Source organism: Salminus brasiliensis, chromosome 9 (genome assembly GCF_030463535.1).
Source record: "Salminus brasiliensis chromosome 9, fSalBra1.hap2, whole genome shotgun sequence".
Classification (NCBI taxonomy): domain Eukaryota; kingdom Metazoa; phylum Chordata; class Actinopteri; order Characiformes; family Bryconidae; genus Salminus; species Salminus brasiliensis.
The window spans coordinates 14,618,615-14,646,127 of record NC_132886.1 but is presented as its reverse complement, the minus strand read 5'-3'; the positions used below and the strand labels follow the sequence as shown (position 1 = coordinate 14,646,127).

The 27,513-nt window shown below is 42.3% G+C and overlaps 1 protein-coding gene across 2 annotated transcripts in view; it reads right to left on the bottom strand.

Moving 5' to 3' along the window:
* The window catches only part of LOC140562129 (insulin receptor substrate 1-B), a 58,435-nt gene that overhangs the window by 15,687 nt on the left and 15,235 nt on the right, over positions 1 to 27,513 (bottom strand). The window contains exons 1-2 of one of the 2 annotated variants that reach the window (XM_072687541.1): positions 20,918 to 20,983; positions 16,560 to 19,922 (exon numbers count right to left, since the gene is read on the bottom strand). In XM_072687541.1, the coding sequence (XP_072543642.1) occupies positions 16,560 to 19,922; positions 20,918 to 20,978 (3,424 nt within the window). In that variant the 5' untranslated portion in view covers positions 20,979 to 20,983. Of the gene's footprint in view, positions 1 to 16,559; positions 19,923 to 20,917; positions 20,984 to 27,513 lie in introns of those variants that run through there. The other variant, XM_072687540.1, reaches the window with a different exon arrangement.

Below are 27,513 nucleotides of genomic sequence, written 5' to 3'. Positions count from 1 at the left end.
TCCCCTTTTCCTCAGCAAATGTTGAGTTGGATTAATGTAAACGTCACATGAATTCTGATCTGGCTATTATTGCCAGTTGCATTGCCACATATTGGATATCAATACCACATATGAAAGAGGCCCAAATTGGAATTAGAAATATCAGATTCAGTGTGTTTTTCTGCTGTTCACACCGCCACACAGAGAACACATCTTGGTCATACATGATGGAAAAGATTGGATTTGTGCCAATATTAAAACCTCCATCTTTCAATATTGTATTAAAGTAAAGACCAAATGACAAAGGTAAAGGTGTCTTAATTCTACATATGTAAAACTCGATCCACCCTCGATCCACCCATATCCACCCATAAATCCATCCATACCAAGAATTTGTCTCTGTTAGGCCAGTATCATATTGCAAGTATATAAATTAAAATAAAATAAAATATTAGATCTGTCCAAAATGATTAACAGAGCTACAGATGATTTCATAATAACTGACACTGAAGCTATGTACTGAATGCCTCATATTTGAAACGCGGTGATCAAATCTCAAGACAAGAATAACTGTGTCCTGACATATCTTCCAGCACAATTTAAGGTGAAGGCTTGGCCTGAGCCGATCCTGCAACCAATCCAACCATGCCAACTTAAAATATACCCAGCTTACATAAGTTCTACAGCTCCACTGTCTGTTGCTGCTGCTGCTTCTGCTGGCACTTTCCTCCCAGTCGCTCTACTGCGCACTCATTCCATCAGCCTTTGCTGTGTTAGTGTATTTCTGTATTGGGCACTGGACATAAGTCATGTTTGTATTGAAGATCTGTACTTAAGTTGTTTCTGTGTAACTGATAAATGCTCAGTCCCTTCACTATCCATTGTGTCCATTGTGTAAAAGATACAACAGATATGTTAGGTTGGGCAACTATTATTTATTCTTTCCATATATTATAAAAATGTTTCTATTCAAGCAAGGCCCTATAACATGCCTCACTCAGCTAATTGGAACATAAGATCAAGGGTCTACCAAAAACAAAACAAAAAAAAACCCTACATTTTTAAAGACATTAATCATAAAACATTTTCCATTATTTTGTTACTTTGCGTATTTCCAGGGCAGATAGTTGAGAGCTTCCTCTTGATAGTAGGTGGGCGTGATGGGACATAAAACTAGTTACATTTTAAAGGAAATTTAGTGTAAAACAAGAAATACATATTTTATTTGACGTCATATGACAAATAACCCATTAAAATCCTAGCTGTATTCCACCCTTAGGCTTATTATTCCATAAATACAATGACTACAATGCAAACAAGCTGACTCATTCTTAAGGCATATGAGTGTGTAACCAACATTTAGTCCCACTGGAATGTCCTGGGACTGTTAATGTGTGACTAGAGAGATGAAAGCAAAAAAAGGTCCATTTTGAGTCCAGGTCATTTCAAAGAAGTAAATTAACTATGAGCAATACTCTCAGCTCCCTGAACCTTTCAGCACTGATGGGATTGGGATTTGAAGGAGTTTGACCTTGACTGAGCTTAATTACTGTGACCTGTGATGCATGTTATCCTGTGATGCATGTTAATGAGTTATGGTGCAAGTTACATTGATAACGTTACTCATAGTCAGAAGTCTGTAGAATCAGTGCTTTCCATGCTGTCATGTCTTCTTGTGGCTGCATAAAAGGTGTTTGAGGCTCTTGTTCTTGTTGGATGCGCTGTATTTTTTTCCTAAGTGAGCATGCAAAAGCTCATTAAGAGTCCAGTTTAGATCTGCAAGCAATTATTGTTTTATTGTTGTATTGTTTTTTTCAGCCAGATTAACAATGAAACTACAGAGATGTGATTATATTACTACTCTGATAAAAATAGCTTAGATCAGCATGAATTCCATGGTTTATGCAAGTTTAGTGCTGGTCTGGTGCTGACTGACCAGCATATCAGAGTTCAAAACACACCGCATACTGGTTCATGCTGGTCTGGTGCTGGTTATCAGCATACCAATGTGTTTAAAATACCATATCGTTGCTGTCACACAACTATATGATCTGTGCATGTGTGTGTTTAAAATGGTGTAATACTTTTCTCCCTGTGCTTGGCTTATCTGTAGCGGTCCCTAAAAGAGATAAAAACATAGAACTATTTTTATTAGATTATCTTATGTAATACCTTGTTTAGTAATTCTGTCTAATATTTAAACCAAGTTGCTGAAAATGTGACCTTTACTCTATTTTATTCTATTTAATAGATGATTTTTTGAATGCTAACTTTAATCATAATTTGAAGTCTAAAGGGGGTTTGGCCTCATCACAAATGACTTCAATATACTAGCAACAGATTAGCACAGCTAGCCAGTTTACTAGTTTGCTATACTGATGAAAGAATAAAACCTGTTAACTCACCTCAACATGTCTTCTCCAGTTATTTACCCACCATGGGCAATATAAACACCACTGCTGTAAATAGTGCAGCAGCACGATAATTATTTTGCCCCCTTTTAGGCAGGGTGCACTTACGTATAGTCTGGGTTGAAGTGTGTTTAAGTTCCACGTTGCTGCAGAACTGGACTGAACTGAATTGATGGACACTAAAAGAGAGATGTTGAATGTAAATCCCGCCCACAGAGAAAGCTGATTGGTCTCTTTGTGCTAAGTAAACTAATCAGGGTCTCTGATCTGACTCTTACTATGGATGTCAGTCAGTAACTCTGTTACTCGATTTAAAGAAAAAACAATGTCTGGGAGAGGTGGGATGTCTGCATTTATCATAAAATCTTCACATAATGGCCCAAGTTTATGCACAACTGTGACATTATGCCTGGTTACATTACGACCTGTGCTGATGTGGTACCAACTGACCAACATTAGCTGTTTTCTAATAGTGATATATGCTTTTTTTTTTTTTTCAGGATATTCATGTGATTTCTTCTGCTAAATGATGCATGTTTTTGACGCTATAAAAACATCTATGCATTTCTGACTTTACTAGATCACATTCATACAGATCAGGTTAATGTGACATCGGTTAGGCCTCAACCTATTAAAGCAAATGATAAAAGAAATGATAGCCACTCGTGAGCCATCAGAACAAGGATAAAAAATGCTTCTTACTAGCCCTTTAACTGTGTTTAGAACACATTCAGCTTTCCACAGCAGCAGCCAAGGCCATGCAAGCGTAGTGAATGGTAAGTGTAGTAAAAGTGAATGAACGTTAAGAGGCTTCAGTGAGTAGAACGGCATGTTGGGAACAGTTTGATCTAGTTGATTGAATGTAAGTGTGTGTGTGTGTGTGTGTTACGCAATACAGCCTGTGGTTCAGCATGTTCTTTTATCAGTCTCCAACAAGATTTAACCAGTACCGCCTAGAGGGCTTCATAGAACATACACACACATACATAAACCTTTAAAAGATCCGTAACCCCTTTTGTGTACTTGTATTTCACTAAAACAAGCGGAAAGGTTCCTCCAGTTTTACCACACTTCTGTTTAAAAGTGGAGAAGATACAGTGCAGTCCATAAGTACTTGGACAGTGACACAGTTTGCTGTGAACCTGTTGACACAGAAGAGATGTAGTTGATGGAGGATGTTAGTTTGGTAGGAGGAGGAGCTTCAGATTATGTTCCAGACAACTTCCTTTTTTTTGACCAGTCTGAATCTCAGTGGCTCAATTATGCAGTAAATAATTAGAATTCTCTTTTAAACCTTTCTTATCTGCCGGGAACATTTAGGGCTATCTCTCTAAACACATGCAAAGAACAGGAAATTTTTGCTTTCAAAACACAGTTTTGGTTGGTGATATATCAAGCAACGGCCTCAAAGGTGGAGTAGAAAAGATTTCGGAAAGTTTTACGCTGCATTAAAGTGTAATGGTTCACTTTAGGGATGTCTGTGAAGCACAACTCTTTGTGTCACTACAGTCTCGTGAGATTTCATCCAAGAAACAAATCAAATATATCTTAAAAACTTGATGTGCTGCCCGGTATTGCATTTAACCATGTGTGTGTGGGAAATGCAATAGAATATGAGTAGTGTGTGTGTGTGTGTGTGTGTGTGTGTGTGTGTGTGTGTGTGTAATGGAGAACTAATCTCCAGAGTCTCTAGGAAGCATCCTGGCTGAATGTGGGGGGGAGTGAAGATGGCGGGGGTCCTAACTGAAGAGAGTTGAGTAACTACTGAGTAACAGAAATAGAGAACTTAAGCAATAGCATGTGCTGTTGCAAAAGAATGAATGCGGGTATTAATAGGGACAGAATACAACTGTCCTCTGCTCTACTCTGAGTCAGACTAAATGCGCAAACAATGACCTGAGTGAAAGTGTAGCACTGCATTCAGTAATGCTGAATTCAGTAACACACTGCACAGCCACACTGACCGACCCTGATTCAGTTTCTACTGCCGTGTGTTTGTATATGTAGAATACAGGGTCACTGAGAGGAAAGAGATTGAGTAATAAGGGGGAGACGAGAGAGGAAAGAGGATGGAGAGGTGAGAGACTGAGAAAGAGGAGAGAGATACACTAAGACATGAGAGAGAGACTATAAAATAAAAGAAAGGGAGGGACTGAGAACAGTATCTTATTTATCTGATCAGCATTTCATGTGTTATGATTGGGTGCTCAATCTGATCCAACAGTACATGTGCAGCAACTACTACAGAACATAACCTTTGATATACAGTATATACACACACACACACACACACGCACAGACACACACACTGTTCCACAGCTAAAGTATGTCTGCTGACTCACCAACTGCGAACAGTGCCAGAGAGGCTTTGGGCCATTTGAGAGAGAAAGACGTAGAGAGTAGAGAGAGACAAAGAGTGTTTGTGTGTGTATGTGTGTGTGTGTGTGTGTGTATGTGTGTATACAAATGTTGCATGTGCATCATTTTCATTATCCTTCACAACACAGAAACCTACAGGAACTTCTAATTAAACAATGCCATGGAGACCCTACCAAAGAGTGTGTGGTAACTAAAACTGCCACACACACACACACACACACACACACTCAAGCAAGATGAGTATTGGGAGCAGGTCTTTCCATTACCTTTAACCTGTGAAACCAGAGTTGCAAGGAATACATCCGCTCCAGTTACAATACACACACACACACACACACACACACACACAGACACAGACACACACAAACACACTGGGCCTCTCCACTGCACATCGGAACAAGAAAACCTGGGTCTTTACCCCCACTCTGTCCCTGTACTCCTTTTCTTATCTGCCCATCTTTGTTTCTTTCACTTCACCTTCACCAGAATAAGCCCTGTCAGGTCTACTACTACTGCCCCCCCCTCTCCACACATACACACACAGACACAAGTCTACACAAACACATTTTTGCACGTGTTGTCATTGGTTTTTGCTGGACTGCCTAGCAGGCTGATCTAGAAGAGCCTTTACTATTTTGAGTGACAGACTGACTGAGGGACTGACTTTGTTGAAACGTGCACGCATGAGAAAGGTATCTGGCCAGTGGCTACCTATCTACCTGCCACAGACAGTCTTTGATTGATGGTTGAGTCACATGAAATATTATTGTTATTATACCTGTGGCAATTGCCCAATTATTTGTGCTGCCTGTGATTATTTTCTCTGACCTCAGTGATTTTATTTCAGATCCAACAGAGTCTGAATTAAGAGTTTGAATTAAGCGTATCTCCATTGCAGCATCAATAGAAAAAGTAGCTGGCTGAGAGTTTTTGAATTTTCCATTCCTTCTCAAATATCATCGCTGTCCAGTAAAAAACACATGTAGCTCCAAAACGATGGCAAAAATCTTCTCAACCTTGAATTAAAGTCAATGTAAAATTAGAGTTTATTCAAAGTCAAGTCAGTTCTATTGGTCTATTCATCAAAAATTATTCACACAGTGCAGCTACAGGAAGGCGAAAACTATAAATGGAGATTTTTTTTTAAGAGTTTTCATTGGACAGCAGCGATATGATCTGTAGAAACCCCCCGTTTTAATGCTGATGAACAATGATGTCAAATCTGTCACTCATCTATCTTCCCACAACATACAGCGTATCCTTATAACGCGGCCAAAACACTCATGTTTGTGTTTGCTGATGTAAGTTTGTAAAATGCTTGTGTTTAATATTGCATGGAACATAATATATGTCACATTTTATGCCTTTTTTTAAACACAGGACATTACCCACAAGCCTAAATCAATGTACAGTACGTATTAGGGGTGTAAGAAAATACTGATACACTTGAGTATTACAATATTATGTTTAGCAATACTTCAATTCTCAAAAACATCATTAATTAAATGATTCAAAAAATTCAAAAATGAATGCTGAATGTTTCCCAGCGATGCCATGTGGAAGAGTGTATGTGGGGGGGAGGGGGGGGGAGGGAGTCAAAAAGGGGACAAGTGAAAGAGATATGGGGAGTGAAAAGGAGGCGGAAAGGGCCAAGATAAAAAACAGGAAGGAAGACAGAAGAAAGAACAGAGTGAGTTGCTGGGGGGAGGAATATAGAGCGAGAGAGAAAGAGAGTGAAAGAGAGAGAAAGGTGAGGGAGTGAGTTAAAGAGAGTGAAAGCGGAGGAGAGAAAGGAGAGAGAGAGAGAGAGCAGGAGAGAAAGACGTACTCATAAGCATTGCTAAGGCAACCGTGCGTACCCCACTTCCTCTGACGCAAAAGCAAGGAAAAATCAAAGTCCAAAATGGGCTCTCTTTCTTGCTCTCTCGTCTTCTCTCTTCTTATTCTCTCGCGTCTCTTTCTCAATTGTTTGTTCATCTATCGCTGTTCAATGGCAGCGAATTGTTGCCACCTCCGCTGGCAGGCCCTTTCTTATCTGTACTCTGGAGGCCACTGTGTGTATGTGCGTGCGCTTGTGTGTCAGTACACTGTTGAGCAACTGAACTGCTCCGAAGTTGATCAGAACTGCATCAGTTTGGCCTTGGTCACGTAACAACTAAGTGAAACAGGAGAACCAGGAATGAACATAATCGCATTTCTGAACAAACAGTATTCCAATATCCCAAAGAGATAAACGTGCCATGCTCTACCAGTCAGTAGGGGCGCTGCCAGGGATTTTGGGCCCCATAAAAAGATATTACACTGGGCCCCACAACAACTCTAACAAATCTAAACATTTTTTAACCATTTTCTCCCCAATCTGGACCATCGCCAATTACCCATCCCATACATAATCTGCCCCATCACAGTGCAATGCTTCTGATACTTGTGAAGACCGGGACAGACAAGTGCGCAGTCAGCCATTGGCTCTTTTTTCCTAACTGCTGCTGATGAAACATCACCGGGCAAGTGCTGTGAGCGCTACACGACTCTGATGCATTGACCAGCGGACACCAGTGCCAGCCAGCATTGCACTGGAGAGATGTGAGGAGAAAGTGCCATCTACTCACCCTGGAGGGAGCAATTGTGCTGTCTCCGCATCCCGGCTGCCAGTGGCTAAAAGCAAAACTGGGATTCAAACTAGCGATCCTCTGGCTGTAGTGATGGCACCTTTATTCCGCTGGACCACTCAGGGCCCCAAATGTTTTTTGAACCCCTGTCAGTCACAGGCTCTTAGAATAATTTTTTAAACTCTGGTTAGTCTGACTAAAATCCGATTGCTGTGCAAATATGCAAATTTGCTCGTTGCGTGGCAGTGGGTTGTTCTGGGAGAGGTTTCGGTTATTCATTTTGGTTGTCAAATGCATCTTGGAGAGAGACAGGCAGTGTTTACTATGTGGATCAAACGTGTCACAGCTTCTAAGGTGGTTTCAGCAATCAGATTTAATAAAATAAAATGTTTTCATACTTAAGTAAATTAAGTAAAAAAAAAGTGAGTATTTTTGTACTTTGGCTTAAGAAAATAAATCGTGGAGCTGTGTACATTGTCCACCCATGGTCCCAACATCCACTCACCCACTTAAATGTCAGACACTCAGTTCAAAACATCTGTAAAAATGACATGATGGCACCATTTATTTGGATGTTTTGGTATTTGATACTTCACATAACTGAAAACCTGATTATGTAACACTTGAAGGAGTTTATCTGAGTAGTCACGCCCTGCGGGGGTGATCAGACAGAAAGCAGAGCAGCCTGTCTGCTTTCCATAAAGAACAGTACAATACACTGGAGAATACCTGATAGACGAACATGCAAAATAACAAGTAATATGATTTGCCTGCATCTGCTGGAGTAGTTATCTGCACATCTCTCTCTCTCTCTCTCTCTCTTTCTTTATAGTTATTTCCAAATATCTCTCTTTCTAATCCCAGCATCACACAAACATCACTGTGGTGATTGTGCAGTAAATGACCTGTGAGCTGGCATCTCCAAACCCATATGATTATTACTGGTATAGTATCTCTCTCTCTCTCTTTCTGTCTCTCTCTTTCTGTCTCTCTCTCGCTCTCTCTAAAAAGGGGATTAGCTTGTCTATTCACCCCACATGATCTGAAATCCTCCCATTTCCTCTCCCTCACTGTAGTCAATGGGAGATTAAGCACCGAGAGAGAGAGGGAGAGTAGCTCTGTAGCTCTGGGCACCAGCTGATGCAACCCATACACACACACACACACACACAATTCATACACTCACACAATTCAATAAACGTACAGCTGGGCAGCAGGGCAGTGGTGTTATACACTTACAGATGGGCACATATCCAGGCTTTCAAACACACACACACACACACACACACACACATTTACATTACAGTTCCAAAAATACACTAAGAACCACATTCACACACACCTTCATTCTAAGGGGTTAAATCTGTGACCTCAGAAGGATTCGATTTGATTTAAAATCTAAAATCTCACCATCATTAGATCTGATTGATTATACAGTGTTCCTGTGTGTGTTTTCTGTACCTGTGTATGCTGATGCTGAAACTCATCCCGCCGTGTCCACTTTCGCTGAGTAAGCAATCAGGCAAACGGACCAGCGGAACAACAGAGCGGGCAGATGAGTGAACAGCAGAGCCTGCAGATGAGTGGAGCTGGGTGGTGAAATGCTTTCAGCAGAAGATGACCGTCAATTCCCAAATGTTTCCCTTTTTTTTACTGAACAGAAAAGCATCGGAAGGAAACCTCAATACACCGTAACCCTTTCACCTGTACAGTCCCACTCATCTGATTCTAACGGTCAGCTTCAAAAGTGACGCAACAGTCAGCTTTAATTCTACTGATTTATCAAATCTGTCCATTTGCTGCTGATACAAGTCCATTTTTTGGATCTTATCATGCTATATTAACCCCCCTCCGGCATTTTCCTGCGCTCCTCCTAACCCCTTGTGTTTTCCCTCCTTTCTGTTTTCTTTCTGTCTCTTTTCATGTATTGAAATGCCCAGTTCCAACTGTTCCATCCTGGTTCCACCTGACCTGGCTCTTCACTACCCTCCTGCCCGGCTGCCCTGCTCTAGGGCCTTGCATTGATTCATCCTCACCTCACTGCATGACTATGCTTCTGACTGAGTCTTGGTTCCTCTCAAGGTTTCTTCCTCTCGACCCAAGAGGGTTGGGTTCTTGCCACTGTTATCCATTAGCTTACTCCAAAAAGGCTCAGACCTGGATCTTTGTAAAGCTGCTTTGTGACAACATTTGTTGTAGAAAGCGCTATATAAATAAAATTTAATTGTATTAAATTGAATCGAAGTTTACTTACGAGTCTTCCTACAACATACAGTGCATCCCTAAAATGCAGGAACCAGCTTTTCCACCTTAAAAGGTGCAGAGGTTTCAAAATGTTACAGATCTGCTGCAGCAAACTGTAATGCTATTAGAACTCACTCTGGGCGGACTGTTACAGGTAGCCAGAACTTACATTTACATTATGGGCAGTGGTGGCTCAGCGGTTAGAGCGCCGGGATATTGATAACAGGGTTGTGGGTTCGATTCCCGGGCTCGGCAAGCTGCCACTGTTGGGCCCTTGAGCAAGGCCCTTTACCCTCTCTGCTCCCCGGGCGCTGGAGTTGGCTGCCCACCGCTCTGGGTGTGTGTGTGTACTCACTGCCCCTAACACATGTGTGTGTGTGAGTGTGTGTTCACTACCAGATGGGTTAAATGCGGAGGACACACTGTACAGTGACAAATACGTGCACCTTTACCTTTACATTTAAAGCATTTAGCAGACGCTACAAACAGACTTACCTCTCAGGGGGTTTACAGCAATCTGGCCACATAAGACCACTTTCTCATTACTCTATATAGAGCCCACTAGAGTGTGGTGGGTAACTTGCTTTAACCCATTCTACCAATTCACCAATTCACCCACTAGAAGATCTGCCATGGCTGGTCTATGGTCAGTATGGTCCCACCCATGGGACTGAGACGTTCAGCATAAAACGTTCAGCTTCAAATGTGACGCAACAATCAGCTTTCCATCAACTAGGCCACAAACTGCTGCTCTGCTTGTTTAAGCTCTGCATTGTTTAACCCTTTAATGCCTGAACCATCCAATAACTGCCAGATAATTCTTTGAAGAACTGGAGCGTTCTTTTGACCTTCTGACCAAATACTTAAAAATTAAACTTGAATTAAAATTAAATGAAATAACTTATTAACACTTTGCATTTATGACTTTTATTTTGTATTATATTTAATAAATCTACAATGTTTGTCTCACAGTATTTTTTTTTACACAAACACAAAAACTGTGTGTTACTCTGTGTTACTCTCTGAGTTGCCTCTATTTTATTCAAGTCATTTCAAACGTGTATATTTCTGGTGCATGCAGTGCACAGATGACCCACCAGGGAGCACAAAATCTGCATCAATATATTTTCAATATATGTAACTTATTATTTATTTCATTTATGATGCGTTATTGTTAGTATGTAGTCATTATTTAATCATTACTGAAATTATTTTACTATCACCTTTGAAGAGGTCTCAAAAGCTTAAATGTGTGAAGTATGATACGCTTGGATTTAAAGAGCTTAAGAAGCATTTAGAAATACACTCCTATGATGCCTTTCCCTTGTCTTTCACTAAAACAATGCAGAAACATTAGGAGTAAGAAATCCTATGTTCACAACTCCCAGTTTTACATTGGTGGAAAGACGTAGGTTAGGTACTGCTGGTGTGAACAGTATGCATATGCTATATGTTCCTCGGAGCGCACACTGCTTCTATATTAACAACTGATTCAGCCACCACACAGAAGACTAACTCTACACCTACACTAATATTACACTGTACACAGTAATGGCAAGAACCAATGCCAAGTGTCTTCATTCATAGAGCCCAACACACACACATGCCTACACACAGAAGACTAATTCAATTCCAAGTGTGAAACTCCATGTAAACAAGACAAAATTATATTTAACAAGCTAAAGTGTTTAACTTGACTTGCAGTCCCACTCTCACACACACACACACACACACACATACACACATCCCAAGTTAGCCTAGGCTTTCACCTTGCTGCTGTCACTTCAAAGCCTTCATATTTATAAGCTCCCCAATGTAATTCCAGAAGTATTAGGAAGGAGAAAACAGAACCCGTATTGAATCCAATCATTCTTGCCTACTGTCAGCAGAACAAGACACTTGTTGTCTGTCGTAGCTCCAACATGTCCCACCTACGGGTGTCCTTCAAGGACACCCAAAATCAGTGTTAAAAAAAGAACTTACTACTAGATGTGTGTGAGAAATCTTTTGTTCACTTGATGTAAAGGTTGTATAGCTTTATGCATTTCTTCAATGGCATCCCTCAAAAAAGCACCTTTAGTTTTAAGAGAGGATGCTGTCGTTCAATGTTCTAGCTGTTGTAGTAATAATACACCGGCTATTCTCAGAACGGCACCCTGTGACGTTGTTTATTGGGATGACATGTTGTCATACTGCCCACCCCTAGACAGAAGGAAGGGAACAGGCCTGGTTGACACAGACAGCTACCCATACCATGGTAATTAGACCATTATACTGCCATTATAGTAACATGATTATATTAAACACTGTGATTCTGCAGTTACAGCAGTTTTGCACATTTTTAGAAACACGTGCTAACACTTTACCAAAGGGCAGCATTCATAAGGCTACAAGACAACTGACATAAATCTGCAAATCCATTTTTATAAGTTTATCCCAACAGGCGACAATTGTTGACACTTCCTGAGGTGTAATTACACCAAAACAGACAAATTATGGCTTTCATTGCTTGTTGGAATAAATGTTGAGGCATGGGTATGTAAGCTTAGGTAAGTTGTCATGGGACATGTATGTAGGGGTGACGTGGCCGTGCTCTTCAGTAAACTGTTCAGTAAATATCTAAAACAAAGACACTTTCTAATTCATTTATATCCAAAATGTGTCTGAAGTGGAGATTAAACGCTGAGGTAGATAACCTCACAGAAAAGATTTCTACATAAATAATTATATTGTTTACTATTTTATCATTGACATCAATCCAGCCTTGCCATCCAGAAACACCTCCTCACAGCTCCGCACAGCAAGCATGTTATTTTCGAATACTTCAGAGGCCTTTTCTGATCCAGCATCAGTTCTGCTTACAGCCATCATTAATATTAAACACACAGACTGATCCTGGGTCTGTAAATCCCAGTGAATGAACTCAATGTCCCAGCAGACAGGGTGGTGCACCGAATGACCCAAAGTGTCTCTCCCACAAGGCCACAGGATGCAGGACCACGCATATATTAGCCTGTCTCAGGAACGCACATAAATAGTCAAATTAAATCCTCTCTCTCTCTTTCTCTCTCTCGCTCCCTTTTCACTCTCAGGTCAGCTTGTCCTGAGTTAAAGCTGACTGCGTTTGGTCCCTCAGGACTGGCTGGGTGCTACTGGAAAAATGACTCACTATGGCATACAACGGATACAGCCTACACATGAGATGGTATGTAGAACAGTGTGGTACAGAGTAACTAAGTAAGGAAATAGCCAAACACCATTTATGACATAGGGCGAGCTGTAGGTGACAGGTATTTACACTATGCAGTGTAATGCAAATTAATAGTGACCACCTTGGCTACAAACTTCAAAATCTGAAGATCTACCCCCCCCTGAGGAGTCCAGATCCAACACGACTGCCTCTATTATTTAGACGTTCCTGAAGGCCTTCATTACCTGGATCAGTTGTGTTAGATTAGAGTTGGAGCTAAACGCTACAGGGTGGTAGATCTCCTGGACCAGCTCTACACATTACTAGTCTAGATGACTAGACCAAACTAGACCTGTAGAATCAGCAATTTCAGCATCGAGGCATAGTGTGTGTGGTGCAAATACAAATGTAAATCTACTGCACAGCATTACCTTGACTAATACATTCTGGCTTGGTCCTAGAGAAGACTACCTACAGCACATCAGTGTGCATATTCAGTGTGTCTGTGTGTGTGCGCGCGTGTGTATGTGTTCTCTCTGTGGGGAAATTCACCCCCACTGGTGCCAGTAGCCTTGCCTGCATTTAACCACAGCAGCCCTGGGCATACTGTGAGGACACACGTGGCACTGCTGCTGCAACAGGGTGGAGAGCAGCCAGAGCTTTACAGTCTCCCACTGTGCGCGCACATGTGTGAGTGTGTGTGTATGCTTGCAAGAAATGGAAGAGTCACTTTCCTGAAAATCAAATCTGGAGTATTTCTTAGCTTCTTTAACAGCAGATATTGGGCAGATATAAGGCAGTACACTGAACCTCTTCACGTTTGTCTCAGCGCTGAACGAGCCATACGCTCAGACTCAGACCTTACTGAGTGTCTTCAGAGGAAAGAAATGCTGAATAAAAGAGAGAGAGGATAAGTCTTAAAGCAACATTATGTAGCTGTTGTATCTTTAAATTACAGCTTCAAGATCATTTTGATGGTACACTGACTTGCATGAAGCATGGAGTCTCTGTCATTTCCACTCCAGGTCTGAAATGCTGCTACTGCACTGTGTTACTTCCAAGACCGGTCACAAAAACTGCATTATGCTGCATGAAACAATGAATAAGGTGTCCCAATACTTGTCCATATAGTGTATGTCAGTGTAGTATTTTATTCCCTTTCACTGTTAATCCAGTGGACAGTTTTACTTTTCGTCTCCCAATTTTTTGAAAATCACCCTTTCACAGTAGCCATAAAATGCAATCTACTTGATTTGGAGGCACCTCAGTTCCTCAAAAATAATTTTTTGGTAACTCGATATTTAGATGGAAAAGTGTAAAAGCATACTGCATGTTTGTCTCCATATGCAAAGAAGCAAGTCAACGTTAATAAAAGGTGTTTTATTATTTTTTAAATGCTTGTTATATATATATATATATATATATATATATATATATATATATATATATATATATAATACGAATGGTTCCACATTGCTCATTAGAAGCTCAATCAACACTGTCTTAACATACACACTGAGCCAACATCCTTTAGACAGAGCTTAGGCACCAATCTTGGTAAAACTAAATGTTTATCCAACACCAGTACACCAGTACCACTATATCAGTACTGTCAGCTCTATGGGGAGGGAATCATAATAGCATCAATCTGTTCTATAGAGATAATGTGCTACCTAATAGATACACAATGAAACAGTAAGTACAAACAGAGATTGTGGATTGTAATTCCATAAACAGTGTATCTGTATATGCTTGCTGTATTTGTACAAGTTTGCAAGATTGACAGAAGAGCTTAGGACCTGGGGGCTGGGGGTAAAACATGCTGGGTGACAGCAAAGAATGAGCGAGAACGAGAGAGGCAAGGAGAGACTAACAGAAGCTTAGAGACTACACTAGTAATAGTTGTATTACACCCCCACACACACACTGACACTTAAAGAGTGAAAGAAAGCAAACACACCTACACACGTCCACCTCCTGGGCCCAGACACATCGTTACTTCCCTGGCATCTCTCACCACATCCTTCCCGCCCACTCCTCCTTCTTCTCCTCTGCCTGCTCCTCTTCCTCTTACTTTTACTATGTATATTCTCTATTTGTTTCTTCTCTATTCTGCTCTTTCTCCCTCCCCCTCTCTCTGCTGTCCAAAGAGAGCCAGTCTGGAGTCTAGGTTGGGAAAATCCCCGCAATTGCTCTGATCATCCCTCAAAGAAAAAAAATCAAATACACGCAACTCGGTTCAGACAATTTCCTCAAATACAGCCAAACACCACATACCAATCTGACCCAAACTCACTCTCTCCTTTTTCTCGCCCTCACCATCTGCCTGTCTCACACCCTGTCTATATCTTTCCCATCTCTCACCCACTCTGGCTCTCATGCGGTGCCATCTCTCTCTCCCTTACTCGCTCTCTTCTTCTCTCTCTCTCCTATCCACCCTCAAATAGAAGAGGGCACTATTCCAACACTTCGTTCTAGCCCAAAAATCTATTTTTATCCATCCTCTGCTGCTCCATTTGCATGCAGGGAAAGAAAGAGTACATACGAGAGTCTATCAAGTCTGATGGAGCAAAAATGAGCACAAACACACACACACACACACACACACACATTTATATTTATATACAAATACACTAACATGCACACCACTACCACCACGAGTCATAGAGAGGAGCCGTGAACAAAAGGATCATTTATTACATGGGGAAAGAAGGAGGAGGGGTGGGGGTGGGGGGGCTTTGAGGTTGTGCCCACGTTGGGCCAAAGCTAGGTTGGCCCCCTTTCAACATTCACAGCCAGTGCGCTACATTCCCTCCCAACGCCACAGCCACGCTGTCGAGTTAATGTGAAAAGCTCACGCACTTGCAGTTTCAAAAAGCCAGACCAATTGCTCTAGGCTGAAGACTCTAGGCTAAAGGTGCCTTTTTAGCTCTCCTTACTTAAATCTTGGCCTTAATAACTACAAAAGAAACTGTAAAGCTAATCCCAGGTCATTTTAGGAGGGGGAAGCGTTGCGCAAACACAGAACTCACACAAGCATTTCAGTAATCCCCTTCTAAACTCTCCTTATAAATTATTACACAAGCTGAGTGGAAATCTACACACACAAACAAATTATGCATGCAATAAAACAAAATATAATACGAACAAGTCTGACACGGAATCCCACAACCCCCCCACACACACACACACTCTCAAATGAATACTGCAAATGGCACAAGAAAATCTAACTCAAATACAGGGCCTGTGGCTCAAAAACAACAGGAAGTTTTTTTATTGGATGAATGTAAATGGCATGAAGGCAGCGCCGGGTGATTCAAACAAACATTTCTAAGGCTGCTTGCAAAGGGCAAATATATCAGAAAAAATGATTATGATGTGAGATTGGTAATAGAAAACTTTCCATGACTTTCTAATCACTATCACTGGCAGTGTAAAGCACACAGGTGCCATCTGTGCCCAGCGGTGCCAGGTGGACATGAATAAATAGTAAAAGTACACCATTGCCACATAAAGTGTCATTAAGCAATAGGCCGCTTTCAATCTATTTAACACAAGCTGTTATTAAGTACGGAAAAAAAAACAAGGTAGGGAGCAAAGGGACTGGAACACAGAAGTGCTTTATCCTTGGTTATCCTTGGTTAATCCCTTCATGTATTGTATTTAATCATCTGAACTTGACTAAAACACTGATTTTACAAAGCAAATTTCAGCAATTATGACTGTTACGATCAAAATGGCTCCTACCTGTACCATCTTTGCTGCTGCCGCTGCTGCTGCCTTGGTGTGATCGTAGCTCCTCTGACTTGTAGAAGTCAATACTAGCGTAGGTGTTAAGGTTTGAGGCACTGCTGTTCGTACTTGCTGTTCCTGCAGCACCTGCAGCAGTTCCACCACCCAGAACGGACGAGAAAAGTCGTGCTGCGGGTGTTTGGGAAGCATTCTGCACATCTACAACAGGGTGTGGGCTCTCCTTGGTGGCCAAATCTAAGTCTATGTAGTTGAGCCCTTGCTCCACAGATGAAGCCTGGGTGGTAGGAAGGCTAGTTGCGCCAGGGTTAACACACTGAGTTGGGATGTCTAGCGAGGTGCCACTGCCCCACAGCATGCCATCCAAACCAAGTCGCCGTGCCATAGCTTGGGTGTGCTCGCTGAACACAGAGATGGAGGAAGAGGAGCTCGCAGGGCAGGAGGACATTGAGGAAGGGGCCAGAAACGTTTCAGAACAGTGGCGGCGGCGACCCTGAGGGTCTGCCCTGATCACCTTGGCGCCATGATCCGGATTTAGGCCTTTAGATAGTGGAAAGTCCAGGTTAAGACCTAGGCCTATGGTGGGAACTATGGGTTCAGGTCTGTCAGGCAAGGTGGCTTTAGGTGGGGTGGAGTCTGAGGTGGTGCCTGAGCTTAAACCAAAGGCCATTTCTGTGTAGTCTGCACACACTGTAGGGGAGTCCCCTGACTGAGAGACTGATACATGCCTGCTATGCCCCATTTCGGCCTCAGGCTCCTCTTCATTTTGGGGGGTTGATCTCTCATCCCAAGCTTTGGGCGCTGCTGCAGGTGGGGTCGGAGGAGTTGGGAAAGATGGGAAACCAAGTGGAGTGAGGGATAATGATAAAGATGAGGGGGAAGGAGAAGCTCCCAGCTCCATGTTGACATACTCAGAAGCAGTAGAGGGGGGTATAGCAGTAGAAGGGCTGTGGGAAAATGGTAAGAAACCAGCAACACAAGAGGTGGGCCTTGGCAAGATTCGATGTGAGTTGGAAGGAACAGAGCCACCTTGCCTAAGTCCTCTAGATCCATTCCCTGCTCCTTTGATGCTTCTCTCACTCTTGAACTCAATGCTGACATATTCACCAGGACTTTTAGGCTCAGGTGGCAGTGGGGTCTCACGAACCCTGGGCAAAGTGTTGGCTTTAGAGACATCCACAAATAGGCTAAGAGGCCGGTTCCTCTGGCCTTGCCCTTTAGCTACCCCAGATCCCTGTTTTTGGTGCAAGTTGCTGATATCCTTCACTCGAGCCCCTGCTGCTGCTCGTGTTGTCTGAGTGAGCTTCTCCTCGCTCTCACCCAGACTCTCACTGCTGGCTGAACTTGAAGAATATGATGAAGAGGAAAGAGACAGGTGCCGTCCCACTCCAGGTTCTTGACACTGAGAAGTGCCTCTTCCACTGGCAAGACTTCGACCAGCACAATTTCTACTGCCTGGGTGCCTTCCTCTTCCTGGTCCATCCTCAAAGTGCGTTGGGGTGTTGTGCTTATAAGATCTGGGTAGAGAATAATAAGAATACACCATTTTGGGAGGAGGCTGCTGAGGATGATGTTCGGATGATGTCAGGGACTCATGAGGAGGTGGCGTGCTGTTGGCAGAACGGGCACTGATAGGTGACATGTTCATATAATCACTGCCAACCCTGCTGTCCGCACTGTTGCTGCCAACCCAGGCTGCTGGAACCCCCCGCTGGTCTGGAGAACAGCTGCTATTGGGCGACATCATCATATAACCGTCTGTGCCAGAAACGGGCAGACGTATCTGCTGAGGAGGGGAGATACTGTTGTTTGGAGTCATGGCCATGTAGTCATCGGCAGGTTTAGAGTCAGTGTCTGACACAGCTACGGACAGAGAGTGAGAGAGGGACACTGGGGGAGCAGTCACCCCTGGCAGCATGGACATGTACCCATTGTCAACTGCTCTATTACCATCCCCAGGTATACTCGATCCGCCACTTCCCGCTTCACCCTTGGATTCTGCCGATACATCAATGTATCCACTTCCACCAGGAGTTGTTTCTGAATCCTGACGAGAGGTAAAAGACTCACGACTGGTGCTTCGGGACATGATGGCATAGTCATCTTCCTCAGCTTCCACGTCTCCTCCTCTACGGTGTGGCGCAAGTCTCTCAAGAGTCATAGGAGGCAGGGATGCCCTTTTGCTCATCAGCCTACGTTCAGCTTCACTTTCCCTGCTAGAGGAGCGTCGCAGCACCCTTCTGGTTGGGGGCAAAGAGTTATGTGTTGGCAGTGATTTGGATGCCCCTCTCTGTGCCATTAGGATGTAATTGGCTGCCTCATCCCCAAGAGATTGTCCCCCTGAGCTACATGAAGATCCTGCCTGAATAGTTGGAGTCAGCAGAGAGTGCTCTCCGGGACTAGAGCCGTATTCATCTGAGGAACCATAGTCACTGAGTGAACCAGAAACAGAGGGCTGGCGGAGAGGAATTCGACTGTAAGTACCACCATCTCCTGTCGTTCCAGCACCCATCCCCCCAAAATCAGGTCCATGGCCTGAGCTGGAGGAGGGGTTCTGCGCAGGTGACGGGGCAGCTGGTGTGGAAATCGACCTCATCAGAGCATGCTGGGCCTTGCTGGGAGTCGGGGTACGCACGGAAGTAGACCTGAGGATTGGTGTGTTAGAGCAGGACCCATTTGCGGTGGGACTTGAACTAGATGCAACACCTCCTGTTCCTGCAGTTACTCCCTCCTCTACTTTTCCTCCATCGCTGGAGGTACGTGCTCTGGGAAAGCCATGCCGAGGTGTAGGGGATGCATTGTTGCTATTACCACCCCCTCCTCCACCAGCACCGCCTGGTGGCTCTGTGCGAGGTCGCCTGATGAATCCTACCTGGCTGGGTGGAGGGTTTGGATGATGACGACGAGATGGAACACTGATTGGATTAGATGCAGTAGCACCTCCCCCTCCCCCTGCTGTAGCAGACTGAGACTTACTGCGTTGGCGAAACTCCTCACTAAGCGCTTTCATAGCTTCAAGCAGAGTCTCGTGCATATTCTGTGCAACGACAGAATCTTCCACCTGCATCCAGAACTCTCCTGGGCCGGTCACTGCTGATCTGCCAACCTCTACAAAGAAGAAGTTCTCTGAGTGGCCACAGCGTCTCACATTCATCAGCTGTAGTACTACGGCTGCAGCATCTGAGTTAAGCTTGACAAAGTTGACTGTCTTGTCCGTTAGGCATAGTCGGTAGATACCCACTAGGTTTTTGGCCTGGCCCAGTCCTTTTGGCCAAACCTTAACTTGCCAGACCTCCTTAAAGGCAGGCCCAGGGGTTGGCACTCCATAGTCACCAGCATTACTGTCACAAAGAGCTTTACCTGCAAAAAAATATAAAGAAGAGATAAAGAAATGGTTACATATATACTGTATGTATATAATATATTTATATAAGGTAAGATATGACAGGTAATTGATATTGTGAACTACAGAGAAACAGACAGAACATCTAAATATTTTTTAAGTTACGGAACAAAAACAGAAAATCTTTCAGAAATACTGGACGTGTTGTTAGAGTGCTATAAAGCGAGTGGCACAGAGGTGGTGGACAAAAGTCACTAATAAGTAGACCACAAGGAAATGGGCCACAGCTAACATACCTGCAGACCTAAACTCGATACAGGTAAGAGTTGCCCTGCTGGTCAAAGACAAACATATCCTACAGTCGGTCCTTTTTATCCCAGCAGGTTAATTGCTTGACATTTTTTCACTACGGTCAGTAAGTGCAGTGCACACAAGAGAACCTCTAAAACAACCTGCCTCCTGAGAACAAACACAACCAGCAGAAGGGAGGTAAACGGGAGAGAGTCAGCATTAGTCGATCAGAACTTCTCTTGCAGTTATGCAAGCCAGATTCACAGATAAGAAAACTAGCTCTGCCAAAAACTCATGAACAAGCTGTTTTAAAAAAAAAAAAAAAAAAAACTACACACACTACAAGCACTGACTGGCTCATCGAAAAGGTACACCTCCAGTTCCAAAAAGCTGACGCCTGCATGTTCCAATTCAGTGATCCCCTTCCACCCCCATGGCATACTGACTTACACCCACCTGTATGGAAAAGCTAAACTTCAGGGTATGCTTCAAGGAATGACAGCAATAGGAAACTACAACTCGGCTACGGAAAAATTAAGAAAATCAAAGAAACTGTAATTTGAACATAAAAAAAAAACTACTGGTTTGCAGAGTTTACCAGCAAGAAAAAAATAAAGCAAAGGCATCCATAGTGATGAATAACACTGGAGGATGAAAAGACATGAATTAACTCACTCTTCTAATGCAGCTACATTTAATAACTGCAGTTGAATTTTCTTACAGGAGTTGATGCATATTGCCCATCGCAATAACTGGGTCCAGTGGTAATGTCCAGTGGTCATTTTCATTTTTGCAATTTTTGTACTGGTACTTTTGCCTCGAGAGTTTAGGACATTTGGTTAAGTGCCCAGGTGCAGTCCCATGTACTGATTCCAGATTCCACACCAGGTCAAGCAAGCCCAGGTCTGCAGCGTGGTAAAAGCTATTAATTCCTGGAGCTGCACTGTAAGGAATGTGATTGGTCCGTTTGGTCACTGTTCCACGGTTACCCTGTTCCACATATTTTAATGGCAAGGAAACAGAAACTGGTGTTAGAGCTTGCACTGCAATTATTGTGAAAAACGCACATCTCATGTTGTCCTACACTGCCAGTACCACCACCTCCTGTCGTTCCAGCACCCATCCCCCCAAAATCAGGTCCATGACCTGAGCTGGAGGAGGGGTTCTGCGCAGGTGACGGGGCAGCTGGTGTGCAAAATTGACCTCATCAGAGCATGCTGGGCCTTGCTTGGAGTCGGGGTACGCACGGAAGTAGACCTGAGGATTGGTGTGTTAGAGCAGGACCCATTTGTGGTAAGGAATGTAATTGGTCCGTTTGGTCACTGTTCCACAGTTTCCCTGTTCCACATATTTTAATGGCAAGGAAACAGAAACTGGTGTTAGAGCTTGCACTGCAATTACTGTGTAAAAAGCACATCTCGTGTTGTCCTACACGACCACAACATGAAAAGGGCTCCTTGTTTGCAGGTTCCTGCATGAGGACATGCCACACGTCCTGCAGTCCATCATCGTGTAAGTGTTGGTGGCCTACCAAACAAACATAACAGTAATAAAGCTATGACTCTGCTGGCATCTGCTACCTGTTCATTATTAAACAACCTGTCTACCTATCTACCGTCTTACAATTATGCAAGCGGCCCACAGTAAAAACAAACCTGTAATAACAAGCCTCTCCCCAAAATGAGCCCCGGATCTGTCCTGCATGCGGACCCAACCACTGGGGAGTGGGGACAAGGGTGAAAACGGCCTTTATCTTGTGCCAGATACACTGAAACAGTGGAAGAAGTAGTGAAATGTCAAGGCTGAGCAGATTACAGTCACTAACCAGCTTCCACTTAAATCTCACACACTTCCACTCCAGCAGAGCTACAGACTGACATCACCTGTTTAAGCTGCGCACAATGCCATCTCTTGTTCTGTCAAAGGTATTTAAGCGCATAGCAGCCGTAAAGAGCACCTGTTTAATAAGTGGGAGCAAAAAGTGTGCACAGTATATCTGACAGAGGTCTTCTCTTTCTTTCACGCTGCAGGAATTCTCAGTGCTTGTCCACACACACCTGACACACCTGCCATTGATAATCCAGTGGCAACTTGCTGTATTAATCTGAAGGTACTGTATGTAATGTTTGTGTGTAGCTTTCTAAATGCACTGTGTCTTGTCTAATTGCCTCCTGTTTATGAAGTGGCATATCATTACACCCTGAATGTTTTTCCTATGGTCCGCCCCCGGCATGGATAATCATATAAACAACGCTTGTTTATCTTTGAGGGCATGCCTGTATGTGTGTGTGTGTGTGTGTGTGTTTTGCTTCGTCACCTTTAATCACTTCACCTCATATGATGTGGCGAGGCTATTTGCGTCTGTAAGGGACAGGTAGTGAGAGTCAATCGTGTGCTACTTGTTTACATAATCGTCTGAATAAAACATGGCGGTTTCCGCTTCAGTGCCTGCGTGCAATCCTTTCACTTCCCTTTTCTTTACATTCTCACTGGGATTTGTGCTTGTGAGGGCGAGACAAACACTAAGAGGTAGGCCGAGAGTGTGCGTGTCTGCCTAGCAGAACATAAACTGACCTCGATTTTTTTAAGCAAAGGGTGCGCGAGTGTGTGTGGGCACACTTTTTCATAACTATTTGCATTTTTGGTCTGTTTGGTCCATGATTTAGCAGGAATTTCAACATGTTCCTGAATCTATTACTTGTGTTTTTATACCTTGGAATGTGTGTGGTGCACGAAGGAGAGTGCGACAATCACAACCATATGGAGCAAAGTGTACGGCGGAGCACACTCACGGAGATACCCAGCTCTCCACTCTGACTCACTCCTCCGCCACTGTTTCCAGAACGCTGCGATAACAAAATGGCAAACCTGCATGGGTGTGTTCTGTTCCCCTTTTTTTGTTGTATTAAAGGACGAGATGCTGTGAAAGCAGTGCAGAACATGGAGACAAAACATGCAGTGCATATGTGTGTGTGTGTGTATAATGCGTTTACTACTATCCCTGCACTGATATTACAGATAGTATAGGACAACAGTACTAGGGGTGCAGGAAAATATTGATATATCAGAGTAATGGGAACAGTAGTTTTTTTTTAATGAACAGTTTACATGTAGAGATTGGTGGCAGACAGTGGTTCATTTTGTGTTGTGTTTAAACCTACACCACTAGATGGCAGTGTTGTACTCTGTCTTCTGATCCCACTGTTCTGACTGACAGATTTTATGCATATGATGGTGCAGAAAAAAAAGAGATTTATCTAATGAGCCCTTCATGAAGACTGACTGAGACAGACTTCCATTGAAAAGTTAAGATATTTATAGCTCCATCATCCTCATTGAACGCCACCTACAGGAACCTGAATAATAATAATAACAATAATAATATATATATATATATATATATATATATATATATATATATATATATATACACACACACATATATATATATATATATATATATATATATATATATATATATATGTGTGTGTGTGTGTGTGTGTGTATGCAGGCATCTGTATATGTATGTCTTTGTGTTGTTTTCGTTCTCCTGGATGAAGCAAAGCAGTCAGTCTGTGATGAGTCGCAGTAACAAAACTTTACACGATTTAATCGCTATTTGCAAGCCTCTCTCTCTCTTTCCATTTCTGTGCGTACTGAACTAGACAAGACTAAATGTACTTTTAAACACAAAATGAGAGAGGTGGAGAGGCACTGAGTGATGGGTGAGCTGAGAGAGAGAGAGAGAGAGAGAGAGAGAGAGAGAGAGAGAGAAAAGGTTTTGGTAAATAATGAACAGCTCCAAGTTAAACCACAGCTCTGAGTGGACCTCACACAAACACACGATTCCTCTGTGCTATTCTGAAGGAGCCCTTTGACAGTCTGTGTAGTGTTTACCTAATGAATGCTTACTTCAGATCCATTTTGCATAAGCACACACCACTTCAGCCTGGCGATGCTGCCTCTCTGCGCCTTTGATCTAGGAACACAACGTGCCACAAGTTCCTACTGTACACAACACCACCACAGCGAGAGATTACAGAGACTGCACTCTAGCCTACGAGCAGTTGGTCCAGAGTTAATCCTGACCTTAGCTGGAGCTTTGGGAAAAGATCAGAGCAGAACCACAGACAATTAAGTTGAATGACACCATTTAATTATTATTATTATTATTATTATTATTATTGTATCTCATGTTGGAAGTACACTCTTAAGGTTAAAGCAAGACAGCAGCTATTCTGCTGTTAAATCTGCTCTTCTGCATGCCCTGTTTCAGGGCTGTTGTTGCATTCATTTAACAAGCAAAGAACACGATCAAACAAAGACAGGAATGCGTTAGGTTTCATGTAATTTGTGACACACATACCAATTTGAGCAAGTACCCATACAAAATTACCACCCGTCAGTTGTGTTCTGTGCTTGATAAAAGCAATGAATAGTGAGCGCTTAATGATTGAAATTCCATTCTGACTGTGCTATGATGTCTTCAGCTGAACACAATCATGAAGTCCCTCCAAATCTAGTGAATACATTACATTTAGGGCTGGGCAATATGGTAAAAATACAACATCACGATATGTAAAGACTTTTTTGCAATACACAATATTTATCACAATACATGTAATCACAGGCTAAAATATCAGTAGTGACAGATTCTTATAAACTATTCTATATGCTATTCAGATCAACTCCCGTACTGAATAGAGTGATTAGAGTGAATAGAGAGATACTGTTCTTCACTTTTAATTACACTGTTTGTAATGAAACCTGCAGCTGATCCGTGTTTATTAAGCACTAACAGTATCTTCCATATGCTTAGAAAAACATACTGTTATCACGATAACAAAAATTTATCACAATACAATAAAATATTGTCATATTGCCAGCTCTAATTACATTCACACACAATTTGCTGTTTGAGTGTGTTTGCATTCTCGGTCAGCATCTTAGTGCTCCAACTAATCCAATTCTAAGTGAAGACTTGCATCTTTGATACTGTGATAGAAAACACAATCTAAAATATGGGGGGTTGCTTTGCCTTTCTTGCCAGCATTCAGGTAGTTCTCTATCTGAGAGTTTTTTTTGGTCTTCCAGATCTTGCCTTGATTTTGACAGTTCCCCTTAATAGCCATTTCGTTATTATATTTCAGACAGTGAAAATCCCGCATTCGTAGCACTTAGATTTTTTTAAAGCTTTCTTCTACTTCTGCTTTCTTCAGTTCTCATTATTTTCAGATCCGTAGCCAGCTGCCTACAACTAGCCCATAGATGCTGGGTTTCTGGTTTGATACTTACTAAAGACCATTTTTGACCTGCTTAACCTTTTCAACTCATCACCTCCAGTGGTTCCTGGATTTCCCCCCACTGTTGTAACTTTGGAACAATTAAGCCAGTTTGCATTTCTGTGCCTGTATTTAAGGAGGGTGTAATAAAAGTCAGGGAGCATAATAGGGTTAACCAGTCTGTTAGTCAGTTAAGGACTAACAAGCTAATAGAATTCTAAGACTTTAGAACTGGAATGATGCCCAAACATTTGCCACAATCACTATTTTTTAACTATTAATTTCATCAACTATAAATTAGAATAGATTTTTTTTATAGTTAGGCCAAATTCGTGCCTAAACTGTATATTCGCTGGCCAAATATGAACTCAACATGTATCTCTATTTGTATCTCTTCTATTTTTACACTAATAATACACCAATGAGTGGACTAATAAAATGGACCCATGACTGGCCTGATGGACAGACCATTAGAAATGCTCTAAAGCAAAATTAAATGAGATCACTTGACATTTACTTCAGAAGTTACAGAACAAGGTACTGATTATGGGTTGTCCCCGAAATCTGGAGACTTGTAGCAAGGAATCTTTTAAGACATTTTTACTTGGAACACATAGCAGTACTATTCGGGGTAGTCCCAAAAGACATTACCATCAACTTCAAAACAAACAAAGGTTGTAGCTTTTTCCATTTTACAGGTTATGTGTAAAATCCTCCATGGGTGGAAAAGGGCTGAGCCACCATCTCACAAAAACTCTGTCAAAGAAATTAATGGTAAACCTTCAACATGAACATTTGGCTAACTAATGGCCTGGGGGGCAGGAGTATCTATGTCTAGTGGTGTCTATTTGTCTATCTGTCTCAAAGTTTTTTGGTTGTCATCAGTCCAAAAATTGTATAATGAAACATTTATAAAGTGAGACCTATAAAAGAGATAACCTGAGAAAATACACGCTCATAAAACCTGTGCATGACTAAATCTAATTCATATTGAAGTTTGTGTCACAGAGTAGGTCTAAAAGCTATGATGAAGCCTCCAGTTAAATACTATCATGAAGTCCTATAAAAGCTAGCTAATACATACACTCATGCTCAAATTGCTGTTTTCCAAAAACTCTGACGCCAATAAGGATGACTACTGACAATGGAAAATGACATGTTTTTGTGTTTGTGTAATGCAACAACAGTTAAACCAGTCAAATGTATGTTAAAGGAGTTCAGTGTGAACGGCGCACTTTCATTGACCTTTATTTAAGAAAGGTCAGGCACTTTGTACAGACTAAAGCTATAATTAGTGCAGCTATAAGGCGTCACTTATGTCACTCACACATACTTACATACATGCTCACACAGAGCAAAGCAAACACAGCACTGGTTCATACTGGTTTATTTCTATTCCATTACTCTGCCTTTGATTTCCCCTTGAGTCTGCGTAGCAGTAGTAATGTACCTCTAGCACTGGATCAGATTAAATATGTGATAGCGCCCGGCTTTAACTACTTCCTTGTGCCTTGATGGTATTTCGCACACTCCTTCACTCACTCACTCACTCACACACACAGGTTTGTTTTTCTACAAAGTCAGAATGTGAGGTCATACATAAACTGTGTTACGTATACACTCTTTCTTTTTAAGGTACTTTAAATGGTTTAGCGATGCCATAGAAGAACCACTTTGTGTTCCATACAGAACCATATGTATGTTATTGAGATGTGTTAGTGTGAAGAACTTTTTACATGAAAGGTTTGAAGGTTCTTTAGACCTTTAAAGGGTTCTTTACGCTACAAATATGCTTTTAATCAAACCAAAAGTGGTTCTGCTCAAAGAACCACAATATTTTTTTTTATCCTAGGTCTAAAACATGCCTCCTTTCTCAAAATTTCTACATTGGTGCTGAATGGTTTAAGTTAACCTTGTTTCTCCCTGGTTTTCCACAATGTTTTGCCCTGTAAGTGTATGCAAACACACATACATGCACACACTCCTACATGGACGCACACACTCAACCCTCATCCTGACCCCCCCACCACCACTC